The following is a 13494-nucleotide window of genomic DNA, read 5'->3' as shown; positions in this document are numbered from 1 at the left end:
AAGTGACTGCAGGGTTTGGTGAGGGTAAAAGGAATTACTGCCAAGACAGTCCTATCAACTTAATCCACAAATGTTACATTCAGACAACCCATTAGAAGTAGCAGCCAATGACAACCTAAAACATTTCTCTTTCAACAATCTATCTTAGATTGGCTATTTGAACTGATTGAGCATTTCTAATCTCAAACACTGAGCTCAGACCTTAGCAGAAACCCAATACAGGACTCTCTAACATTATTAAAAAGGGGGGAAAAAATCCCCCCAAAGTAGTTAAGATCAAGTATCCATTCTGAAGATGTATTTTGTTTCTTCTTTGTACTACCACGGCCTTTTGGATTCATTATCACTTCTTGGAGAGAAAATAAATTTAGATCAGCAATTTTTGACACTTGTCAACAACTTTGCTAAAATATTTGGTGGATAAGCAGGCAAAAGGAGGGGGTTAAAGTATTTAGCATAAATGAGGCTCACAGAAACACTTCAAAACAAAGACCTACTTTTACTGGGAAGACTATTTCAGCTAAAGATAGAATGCTGAACGTTTCTCAAAGTTTCCCGAAAGCACAAATATATGAAGTGTATATACTGTTTACATATATTTTAAATAAATAGTCTCAAAAAAAAAAAAAGCCAGATCTACAGTGTGACCCTAATAATGGTGAGACATCTTACCTTTCATTTACATGATAATCAATCTAATCTCAAACTACTGAGAATCCCAAGCAAGAACAGATTCAAGTGGAAGTATTCAACTTTAATAAAACATATTATATTGCTTTCTCTAAAGAAATGACACCTTAAAGTACAACCTTCCTTAATGGTACTTATTAAGCAAATTAATGGGTGCCTATCCAAAATTGAAAAAACTATTTTTTTAAAAACAATTACACCAGAATTTACATCTTCAAAACAGTCTCCTTGGGATATTATTAATTATTCCAATGACTTTACATTGAAATGATTTTTTAAAATTTTATTAAGTCAAATACACATAGATCCTCAAAGCCATATAAAAAATGAGACTGATTACATTTTTAAACTCTTAAAATATTACATTTTTTATATACACATATGAATTTTTTTTTCTTAAAGTGTAAAGAACAGAAAAAAATCTCTATGAGAGCATCACCTGGGTTAAGAAATGAAACTGTTTGCAGCACCCTAGAAGATTGCCCTGACAAGTGCTATACTCAAACACATTCTCACAATAAAAGGACCATTTCCTGACTTCAGTAATAATTATCTTTTGCTTTTCTTTATAATTTTATCCATTATGCATCAACCCTAAAAAGTACATTTCAGTTTTACATTTTTAAATCTTTATATAAAGGCTACTCCAGAACCACTCTAAATAAGTCTTAAAACCATGCTTCAAATGACTCAAACTGAGCAACATTAACTTTACCATCAGCCAAAACAATACGCAATTCTTTTTAAGAAGGCAATAAATACCAGATACTCAACACCATGCACTTACAAAGTCCACAATCAATTCAAAACTCACTAAACATACCAGAAAAGCAGTAAAAATGTGACTCATAACCAGAACAATCAGACTTTGAAATAAGGATGACAAAATTAGCAGTAAAGACATTAAAACAGCTAATATAACTATGGAGAAAAATTTAAATAAAGGGAAATATGAACAAAATGAGCAAAGAAATTGAAGATATGATGAAAAGTTAGGTATTATCTACAGATAAAAAACTATCTCTAAAATAAAAATTATACTAGATGAGATTAATAACAGATTAGTAGTATGGAAGACCACTGAATTTGAAGACACAACAATGAAAAGTATCCAAAATGAAACACAGAAAGGAAAAGGCTGAATATATGCAATTGGAGTTGGAGAAGAGGAGGAAGAACTTTTTAAAAATATCTAAACAACTACTGGCCAAAAACCTTCCAAATTTGGTAAAAATTATAGACTCACAGCAACTAGAAGCTCAAAGAATGCCAAGCAGGACAAACTCCAAAATCCTACACTAGGAAATACCATAATCAAATCACTAAAATACCAATGATAAAGATAAAAAGATAATTTTAAAAACAAGCTTAAGAAAAAGGATATGTTATTTTCAAAGAAGCATATGAGGTCTGACAGTTAAATTCACGAACTTGCCACTGTGTGCTTTACCTTGGCAGCACTGTATAAACAACTCAGTAAGGTTTCATAACCTTAGTATATCAGCAGCTGTGTTTGTGTCAATGTCTTGCTGAGTGATGTTCATTTTGGTTGTGAAGATCAACCATTTTTTGTGTGGTTGTATGGCCCTTTTTTTCTTTTAAAGCTAAGGTTTTTTTTGTTTTTTTGGGTTTTTTTGGTTACATATTTTTGCGTGCTGTAAGATGACACCTCTGATGGTTATTCCAGAAAGAGTTCCAAAATTGCTCTGAAGGGTGAACTAGGCACTGCTATCAGCACATAGCTTCCAAAAGAGAATACTTCCAAAGTGACCCTTCAGCAATAAGGTTGTAGCACTTTCTCTAAGATACACTGACAAACTTAATTGTCAGACCTCATATTTATCCCAACTATAATGATAATCACATCAAATGCAAATGGTCTTAAAAATCCTGAAGACAAAGACCGTTAGACTGGATTAAAAAAAGTAAACTACATGCTATCTACAAGAAACCTACTTTATATATAAAAATATACATGGTTTAAAGTAACAGAATGGAAAAAGATATGCCATGTAAAAACACTAAGCAAATATTTAGGAATTAAAAAGCATAATTCTAAATAATCCATAGCCAAAGAAAAAAACAAAGAAAAATTAGAAAATATTCTGAACAGAATCAAAATGAAAACATATCAGATTATGTAGGATGCAGCCTGAGCAGTATTTAAAGGGAATGTATTCCTTTAAGCACTTACATTAAGAAGAGTGCATAATAATTTATCTATGCTTCTACCTTAATATAGAGAAAGTTAAATTCAAAGTAGATAGAATGAAGAAAATAATAAAAAGAAAGGAAATCTATGAATTATAAAACAGAAAATCATTGTATTTTCTTTGGAAAGCTGGTTCTTTGCAAACAATAAACCCATAACATTGATATACTTCTAATCAGATTTATCAAGAAAAATGAGAAGGTATCAATTATAAATATCAATTATAAGGTTTCTAAAAAGGGATATCATTATAATATCCTATAAGTATTGAAAGAATAAGGGACCATTCTAAACAACTTTATGTCATTAAATTAGCAACTTAAATGTAATGTATAAATACCTTCAAAGACACACAGTATCAAAATAAATTAAAAACAAATACATAACATTATATGTATTAAAGAAACTGGATTCATAAATTAAAAACTTTCCCATAAAAGTTTTTTTTGGTTACATATTTTTGCATGCTGCATATAACTTAACTGATAAATTCTATCAAATATTTAAGGAAAAAATAGTAACATTCCTTCAGAAAACAGAACTTTCCAGCTCATTTTATGAGGTAACATTATACCATTCCAAAACCAACAAAGACATTTCAAATAAAGAAAACTATAGACCCAATATCCCTTGTGAACCTAGATGCAAAAATCCTGTTAAGTGACATGTGACTGCATTTAATATGACCTTCCAATTGAACACACCAACAGATGCTAAGAAAGATCTGGCAAAATATCAGCAAAATGAATCCAGGAACATAAAGTTTCAACATCTCAAAATAAATCAATGTAATTCATCATATTAACAGAATAAAGGAACAAGTACAAACTCATCACAGTAGAATAAAACATTTAACAAAATTCAATACCCACTGATGGTAAAAACTCTCAACAGAAGGAAAAGAAGGGAACCTCCCCAATCTGATAAATAGATTTATAAGTAACTTACAGCTACCATCAACTTAATGGCAAACAACTAGCTGCTTTTACTCTAAAACTGGAAACAATGCAAGGATGCCTATTATCACCACTTCTAATCAACACTGTATTAAAATTCTACATAGTACAGTACAATAGAGTAAGAAAAAGAATTAAAAAACATACAGAGAGACACGACTGTAAGAGGGACTTTACCTAACAAATGCAATCAGTGTAATCTGGTTTCTTGTACCATCAATGAATCCCCAACAATAAATAAAAACAAAAAAAAGGCTACTTTAAGAAATACAACAACAACAACAAAAAACATACACAGATTAGAAAATAAATAAATAACACCTTTATTTGCAGACAACATGATCGTATACATAGAAAATCCTAAATAATATTTAAAAAATTTTTACAATAGCATAAAAAATATAAAATACAATGCTTTGAGACTATATTTAGCATCCTTTGGTGTGTTCAATTGGAGGGTCATATTAAATACAGTCACATGTCACTTAACAGGAATACATTCTGAGAAATATGTCATTAGGCAATTTTGTCATTGTATGAACATCATAGAGTATACTTTCACATACTTAGATGGTACAGCCTACTACAAACCTAGGCTATACAGTATAGTCTACTACTCCAACTGCTATCTCATATGCCATCTAACATTATCTGAAATCTCATTACACAATACATGACTATACCTAGCAAAGCATTCCTAGAAATCAACCTGGCTTATTATTTTTTTAATCCCAGTTTATTATTTATCATAAATAAAATTGCCCAGTTTTCACCTACCTTATTCACCAGATCTTTCTGAATAATTTTTCAGTATTTTTTTAAAAAATCAATCTTAATGGATAAATATGCCATTAAAAATAAAAAATTGAAGACATTTGAAATACTTTGCCAAAGTTTATTCACTAAGAGTTCAAAAAAAAAAGGTTTAAGAAATGATAATTTTACTGAAATAAGCTCATGCCCATTCAAGTTCTGTACAGGGACAAAGGGTTTTGTTTTGTTTTCAAGTTAATTTATATAAAATCGACTTTTTGGTATACATTGGAATTATGAATAGAACTGCTATAGATATTCATGTACAAGCTTTTGTATGACTATGTTTTCATTTCTCTAAGAGTGAGATTGTTTGCCCATGATAGGAATATTTAACTCTGTGAGAAGCTTTTCCAGAAGGGCTGTACCATCTGACATTAACAAGCACAAAAGTTCCAATGGCTCTGCATGTTCACTGGCACTTGGTACCATCAGTCTAATACTTGTATAAGGGTATTACATGATGGTCTTAAATAGCCTAAGGCTAAGGAAGTGACAATCTTCTCAGGTGTTTATATGCCACTGTATATCTTTTTATGAAGTGACTGCTCAAGTGTTTTTGTCCAATTTTTAACTGGAGTATTTGTTTTAAGTTTTGAGAAATGTTTATATTGTATATTCTAGATACAAGTCCTTTGTCGGATATGTGATTTGTACATATTTTCTCTTGCTTGGTAGCTTTTCCATTTCTTCAAAGCCTCTTTTCATGAGCATAAGTTTAAATTTTGAATAAACCCAACTTATCAATCTGTTCTTTTATGGATTATACTTGTGGTGTCACTTCTAAGTGTCTTGGAATCACTATTCCTCAGAAAGTTCTCCCTCCAGAATTTCTGGTGTCTATGCTGACAGCAAACCACCACTTTCCTTCTCCTTGACCTTGAACTAGATGGCTTTTCATGGAGCTCTCTCTGTCTCCACTGATGCTTTCTTCCAGGACTTAAGTTTAAGCTGAGGGCAACCCAGAGAGAAAAGTGGTACTGGTTCAGTGGTTTTTTGAATTCTGGTGTTTTCCTTTTCCAATCTACCTGTTCTTAATAGGTAAGTTCTGCTTTATTTGGTAAATAAACACACACACACATACACAGTGACACATAGCTAAAAATAAATATGTAGGCAGTTAGATTAAAATGTAAATAAGAACATTACTTTAGGATTCTTTTCATGATATCACAGTAATTATCATATTCAATTACAAAACAAAGAGTTGAGTAAGAGATGTACTATACTCAAGAATTTTGTCAATTAGTAACAGATATAAAAAAAGTATAGCTAATACTGATGGAGAAATTAGTCTATTTTTAAAATGAAAGTTATTATTATTTCTTTTAACTAGAGATAAGGTCTCACCCTGTTGCCCAGGCTGAAGTGTATCATCATAGCTCACTGCAGCCTCAAACTCCTGGACTTAAGTGATCCGCTTGACTTAGCCTCTGGAGAAGCTAGGACTACAGACATGTACCATTGCACCTAATTTTTTTTTTTTTTTTTTAAAAAAGATGGCATCTCCCTATGTTGCCCAAGCTGGTGTTGAATTTCTAGCCTCAAGCAATCCTCCTGCCTTGGCCTACCAGAATGCTAGGATTGGAGGCTTGAACCGCCACTCCTGGCCTATTAAACTTAATTTTTTAACTTAATTTTTTTTTGGAGACAGTTTTACTTTGTCAGTTGAGTGGCATGGCATCATACGTAGCTCGCAGCAACCTCAAACTCTTGGGCTCAAAGCGATTCTCTTGCCTCCGCCTCCCTGGTACCTGGGACTACAGGCACTCGCTACAATGCCAGGCTATTATTTATTTATTTATTTATTTATTTTTAGAGATGAGGTCTTGCTCTTGCTGGTCTTCAACTTCTGAGCTCAGGCAATCCATATGCCTTGGCCTACCAGAGTACCAGGATTACAGGCATGAACCACTGTACGCAGACAAAAATTTTAAAATTATAAAATGATATATATTAATTTTAAAGATGTAGCAATACAGAAGTCAATACAGTGCTAACAATCTTGACACCTTCACCTCTAATACCATACTGCCAGAAATAACCATTAGTAACAGTTTGGTGTATCCTTGTATCCTTCCTTGTTTTTATGTTATATTTTAACATAAGTATCATACTGAATATACATAATTTTAAATAATTTAACAAAGAATGAGATCATGTTATACGCATTATTCAACTTGGTTTTCTCACCTAACAATGTATCGCCTATAGCCCTGCAGGTCAGTAATAGTTGGATACTATTCCATGGTATAAATTGAGCATAATTTATTCAACCATTCCTCTATTGTTAGTGGTACAGGCTGATTTAAGCCTTTCAATTCTATAAGCAATCCTACAATTAATATACTGTACATTTTAGTTCTATAGGATTGATTACCCCAAAGGAGGACTGTTGGGTCAAAAAATAAATGCATCTTACACATAAATATAGATACTGACCAAATACCCTTTTCAATTCAATCCCAACAGCTATGTACATAAGTATTCTTTTTCCCTGCAAACTTTCCCAGAACTGGATAGTGTCAATCTTTTTGCAAACTGGCCCATATAATGGCTAAAAGATGGCATCCTGTTTTTCATTTGCACTTCCCTAGTTGCTAATGAGTCAGTGTTTTGTTTCTGTTATTATATATATTGGCCTTCCAGCATTTTCTTTTTTTGTGGAGTACCTTTTCACAATTCACTTGTTTTTCTAGTGAATTATGTGCATCTGTTCCTATTTATATGTTAGGAAGATTAATCCTTTGCTTATATGCAGATTTTTCATAATAGGAAAATTGACTCACTCTACAAATACAAATTTATTGCTTCTTATAAAGTCTTAAGAAGTTAAGGGTCTCATCTTTATTTTTAATGTATGAAGTTGAGAAGGATCATACATTTCAAAGTAAAGAATATCCACAATTCAGAGCATTTATTTATTCAGCAATTAATTACAGTGTGTTTATGACATTCAAAGCATTATGCTAGGGGCACAAAGAAGACATGGGTATCTGTCCTCCAGGAGCTTAAGTCTAATAGCAAAGATACAGTAGAGGCAATCAAAGTAAAATGATGATAAAAGGCAATATATGATTCTATAGGACTAAATATCAGTAAGAGAAGAGAACAGTAAGAGAAAAGAGAACAGAGGATAACTTCTCTTCATGTAATCAATTTTTACCTAAATCCAGATCAAAGTAAAACCTAAAACGAGTATATAAATTCAAAGCCTACATCTTCCTTGTTTTTGTAAGATAAAACATCTTCCTATGTTTTTATAACATAAAAACAAGTCAATGAAAAAAAAGTCAATGAAGTCAATGGTCTCCAGTGTGAGGAAAGTATATTTAAGGCCATATGTGCAGATACTCACATATAATTCTATAAGTCCTTTTTCTTTTTCTAAAAAAGGAAAAATAACAACATTTACAAATTTGAGTTTTTTAAGCTTTCCTAATTTTAACATTGGCAATTTCACTGATGTGTATATCAAGCAGGTCATTCCTACTCAGCTTATAAGATAGCTGAAGGCAGAGTAAAGGTTCCACAAACAGAGGGGTTGACAGCAAGACCCTCAGGAAATTACTGTACACATATAGATCAGGTTAAGTAATTTTCAAATTATATTACTGAATTTTAACTAACTTACCACTCCCCAAATGAGCAAATGGCTTAAACCATTTCTACAAAGAAGCCATGAATTGAGGTAACAGACAGTATAGTATAGGCAAAAAAGAAAATGGCAGCGCAGACAATTCTATTCATAGCAGCTCTTCATCAGTAACAGGAAGTATAAACAAAGACAATCTAATCCAGTTTGACAAGTCAGCCACTCTCCAAAAAAATTCAAAATTATCAAAAAGGCTAACTTAAGGCAGATTTATATCCTGCTATTTTTAAAACAGTTATATCTCTAGGGGAAGGGGTATTCAGGGACTGACCCCACCAATGTTTTATTTTGTGTATGTGTTGATGTAGAACAACAATGGGTCCCTGACCCTTCCCTTTGGGATACAACTATTAATTCAAATCTTGCCATTAGTATATATTGAGCTATTAACAAATATAATTTAGAAATATATTGTCAATTCTTATTATAATATGACCCACATTATAACCCATGGAGTTACAACTCATGATAATATAAACTTTGAAACCTGTTCCTGTCTCCCTGTTCGAACAGAGGGGATCTGAAATATCTAGTTTGTAAAGTTGAAGGATTGTCAGGAAAAGGAGGGTAAAGACATACAGAGAAGTAGAAAAGCAACTCTCAGTCTCATAAGTACAGAAGAAAGGATTGAGTCTCTGCTTCTGCAATATTTGCTCAGCCTAATCTCTCCTGATCATAATAGGAATGAAGTAACCAGATTCCTATTACTCTCATGTTGGTTGTATGATGGTGGCTAATCATTTACCCTATCTTCAGCTTTGGGTAGATAAATATAGCTATAAAGTTCTTTTAACTCCCATGATGTATGGTCCTAATAGTAATATCATTATTGACTTGTGCACTGGTTAAGCTTTCACTCATGAACAAACACTATTTATGGATGTGGAAGCTTGACTGTTACATGATTGTGTACAATGTTAAGATAACAGAATAGACTAAGCAAATTCTTACCACGCCAGTAAAGTCACAAGAGTCTTCATCAATCATTCATTCAGGGATATGGCAATAAACAAAACAGACAAGATCCCTGATTTTTAAGGAGCTTACATCCTAGTTAGGAAGATATTCTCTTCCCCATCCTCAGAGTGTAGTAAAACAGACTCCTCAAGCCTTGAACAGAAGAATGGGTAGACTCCAGGTGACAGCAAATAATCAATCAAAATCACCATCATGACTAGATTACTAAAATGGCAATGAAAAGGCACTGCTTCAGGAGCCCCAAGATCTGGGGTCTGCCCCTCACTTGCTGTAGATCTTTGGAAAATAAGTTATTATTTCTAAGTCTCAGTGGGAGAAGTAAAAAGGTTAGACCAATGGTTCTCAGATATTCCTAATGTCATGACTCTTTTGGAAACCGTTACCAAGATAATGTCAATCTTTAAGTCTCAGAGAAATATACAACTACACATATAAACCTAACTTCTGAATATAATTTCAAGATGTTCTTTAATGCCCATTTACCCTTGTATAACCTACTCTCCTGCAAGCCTGTCCAAATTCTTGACACAAAGAACTCAAGGGCATGATAGTGACTGTTTTATACTCCCATAATCTGGGGCAATTTATACCACAATAGATAACTGGGGCATCTTTAAGCTATAAGGGGGATCATATAGTATTTCTCACACAAAGATATCATGAATCCAATTATTTATCTAAATAGTATTTAAGTATTGTTGATGCTACAGTGGGCATTAGTTTAAGAGAAAACCAAGATCTAGAAAATCAAACTCAAAACTCTGATGAGGGTCACTATCCTGACAGATATATAAGCAAAAAGAAAGAAAGAGAGAGAGAGAGAGGAAGAGAGATCTGACAGTTATTAAAACCCCTTATGTTGCTCGGCGCCTGTGGCTCAAGCGGCTAAGGCGCCAGCCACATACACCTAAGGTGGCAGGTTCGAATCCTCAGCCCGGGCCCGCCAAACAACAATGATGGCTGCAACCAAAAAATGGCCAGGCGTTGTGGCGGGCGCCTGTAGTCCCAGCTACTTGGGAGGCAGAGGCAGGAGACTCACTTGAGCCCAAAAGTTGGAGGTTGCTGTGAGCGTGATGCCATGGCACTCTACCCAGGGGGATAGCTTGAGGCTCCATCTCAAAAAAAAAAAAAAAACCCCTTATGTTAATGGAATCAGAGTTAAATTTCCAAGTTCATCCATTGGACAAGTATTTACAGAGTACTCACTAGTACCAGGTACTATTCTAGATGCCAGGCCTATACAGTGAACATAACAGATAAAAATCACTGCCCTTATAGCACTTATATTCAGTGGAAGGTAAAGAAACAATAAATAGGACTAATAAATATGCTAAATGGTATTAGACACTGAGAAGAAATGTAAAGCAAGGAAGGAAGCTAAGGAGTGTTGCTGACAGGACTGATGATGGCAATTTCAAATATGAGGGTAACAGAATGCCATACTGAGGTGACACTGTGTCAAGATTTTAAAGAGGTAGAATAAGCTAAATGGCTACACAACATAAGAGTATTCCAGGCAGAGCAAATATGAAGGCCCTGAGGCCTATGTGGCTGGAGTTGACTGAGTAACCAAGATAGTAAAAGATGAGGTCAAAAGGAAACCCAGCACCAGATCATATAGGCAAATTCTGGCATGAACTCATTAGCTCTGAACTTGGAACCAAGAGAACCAAGCTTGGCTTGGCCCCTGTGGCTCAAGCAGCTAAGGCGCCAGCCACATACACCTAAGATGGCAGGTTCGAATCCAGCCCGGGCCCGCCAAACAATAATGGCTGCAACCAAAAAATGGCCGGGTGTTGTGGCGGGCGCCTGTGGTCCCAGCTACTTGGGAGGCTGAGGCAGGAGACTCGCTTGAGCCCGGAGTTGGAGGTTGCTATGAGCAGTGAAGCCATAGTACTCTACCCAGAGGCTCAGCTTGAGGCTCTGTCTCAAAAAAAAAAAAAAAAAAAGAGAGAGAGAGAACCGAGCTCAATGACAGCAGTAATATTTTTATCTATTTTGTTTGATAATTTAACACCAGCACCTAGAACAGTGTCTAATACCTAATAGACTTTCACAACATATTGCTGAATGAACAAATAAAGTCTTGGTCTTAGCTGTATCACTTAGCAGCTAGTTGGCTTGTACTAAATTACTCCAACTTTTTGATCGTCAGTTCTCAAATCTAAAACTAGAATAATCATTTTCCCCCACATCACAGGATCATAGAAGTATTTTGCAAACTGTAAAGCAACATAGACAGGTAAAGTCTTAACATTATTATCGAAAAAGTGAACAACTTCTTTAATTATTACTCATATATTAATGATTAACAACATCAATGATCTCTCTGCCTTGCTTCACTAATTTCTATCTCTGAATTATTCTCTCCATCCATAAGTCAGGAAACCAAGGCAGGGCTGTCTGATCTTCAGCATAAGAGAGTGAACTTTAAGCACTTGAAGGTTTTGCTAAATAAGTGTCAGTGATTAAGACAGGATAGCTATTCCTACCAACTTTTCTTTCAGACCCTCTGAGAAAAAGAATGAGGCATAGTTTCCACGTGAGGATTCAACACCCTTTTGTAAAATTAGGTATGTCTGCAAGCCATTTTTTTCCTGTCAAAATGCGAGACTACCCAATAAGAACACCCTGACACTTCTCCAGATGTCTGGTTCCTCAGTTAAACCTACACGGGACTGTTGAAAGAAAGGAAAGGTGGGAGCATAAGGAATTTTCAGGATTAGAAAGGCCTTTTCAGGGATCAAATAATCTGATGATCTCAAGTGGCTTGAAAATCTACCACCTAACTCGTTCTTCAGTTTTCTCATCTGTAAATGGGGATAATATATGCTTCAATTATAAAATAAAATAATGCATATAAAAGCAACTGAGAAATATACAACTAATGGCAAAGCACTCATTAAAAGTGGATGAATCTGGAAATTCTTCCTTTCTTCAACAAATAAATGAACGTCTACAATATGTCAGTCAGTATCTAGGCACCGGGAAAGGGCTATAAGCAGAAAGGACAAAAACCTTGTTCTCTTGGAGCCAACATTTACCTACAACTGGGCCGCTCCTGGTCTCTAGAACTACATATGACTTTTATATACCTTCTCCACAGAATATAGTCCTTTGGGATTTTGCAGGTCGCTATCACGGAGCCATGCCCTTTCCTCCATCATAACAAGCAGCCTTAATTCTTTCAAGGAGTAAGCAAGAAATAAAGTAACAGGAGCTAAGGACAGGGTTGGGTGGGGCGAAGGCGGGTGCCAGGGCGCTTGGGATGAAAAAGAAATCAATAGAACCGCTCAGACTCCCGGCCAAGGTCAAGCAGGGCCGGTCCAACTCAGGTGTGTCACCTGACACCTCTCCCGGGAACCGCCACCCTGTCCTCTCTAGGCCCCACAGCGGTCCCAGCCCGGCTCGGAGCGCCGGCCCTAGGGGGCGCCCTGGTCCCGGGATGGAGACTGAAGAGGCTGGCTAGGGCCCTCACCCATCCGTCCTCGGTCGCTTGGGAAAGAATCCCCAGCTTCATTCTTGGTGTATTCAGGCTCCCGCTTCCCCAGCCCAGGCCTCGCCGCCCCCGAAATCCCCTCATCGAGCTGCTTCACATGCATAACCCTCTTTCTTTCCACAGCCGCACCCGCTCTCCGGTCCCCACTGACAGTCACTGCCCAGGAGCACTCACCTGCGAGCCCAGCCCCGGCCCCTCCATCTCCTCAGGCACCCACAGCGGCGGCGGAAAAGTAGCAAAGAGCCGTCGGTAGCCCGCTTGCCAGCCCGCCCTGGGCCACCTCTTCTCACACTTCCTGCTGGCGCTCCCGCCTCTGCCGCGGAGGTAGGCGCTCGCGCCCTCTGTTGTCAATCAACCACGAGAACCAATCCCCGTCTAGCGTCTGCTGGAGGCGGGACTTTCCAACAGCCCTGAGGCCAGTTGTGAAAGACCCGGGGGAGGCTCCGCCCCTGGCCCGCCCCTCAGTTTGCGCTCCCCAGGCCCTAGCCGCAGATCCCACCCTCCACCTGGTGTCCACCTGCCCTACGTTCACACAGGTATGTTCAGGCTGTTATTCCAACATAAACCACCATCTACTGAGAGCAAATAAGGACTTGGCTACTTAATGGCTAGATGACTTTGTAAAAATCTTTTATCTCCATTTCCTTATATGTGAAATTGGGAAGATAAGGGTACCTACTTCATAGAATTG

The 13494-nt window shown here is 36.2% G+C and overlaps 1 protein-coding gene across 1 annotated transcript in view; it reads right to left on the bottom strand.

The window, feature by feature from the left end:
* ZDHHC13 (zinc finger DHHC-type containing 13) overlaps positions 1–13115 on the bottom strand; it is a 55010-nt gene extending 41895 nt beyond the window's left edge. Inside the window, exon 1 of the mRNA XM_003781169.2 lies at positions 12978–13115. Coding sequence (XP_003781217.1) covers positions 12978–13004 — 27 coding nt within the window. The 5' untranslated portion in view covers positions 13005–13115. The remainder of the gene's footprint in view (positions 1–12977) is intronic.
* Between the last annotated feature and the right edge of the window lie 379 nt (positions 13116–13494).

Source organism: Otolemur garnettii, unplaced genomic scaffold (assembly GCF_000181295.1).
Source record: "Otolemur garnettii isolate 467f Iridium unplaced genomic scaffold, OtoGar3 scaffold00001, whole genome shotgun sequence".
NCBI lineage: Eukaryota > Metazoa > Chordata > Mammalia > Primates > Galagidae > Otolemur > Otolemur garnettii.
The sequence above is the reverse complement of the archived record's forward strand: the minus strand, read 5'-3'. Positions and strand labels throughout refer to the sequence as shown.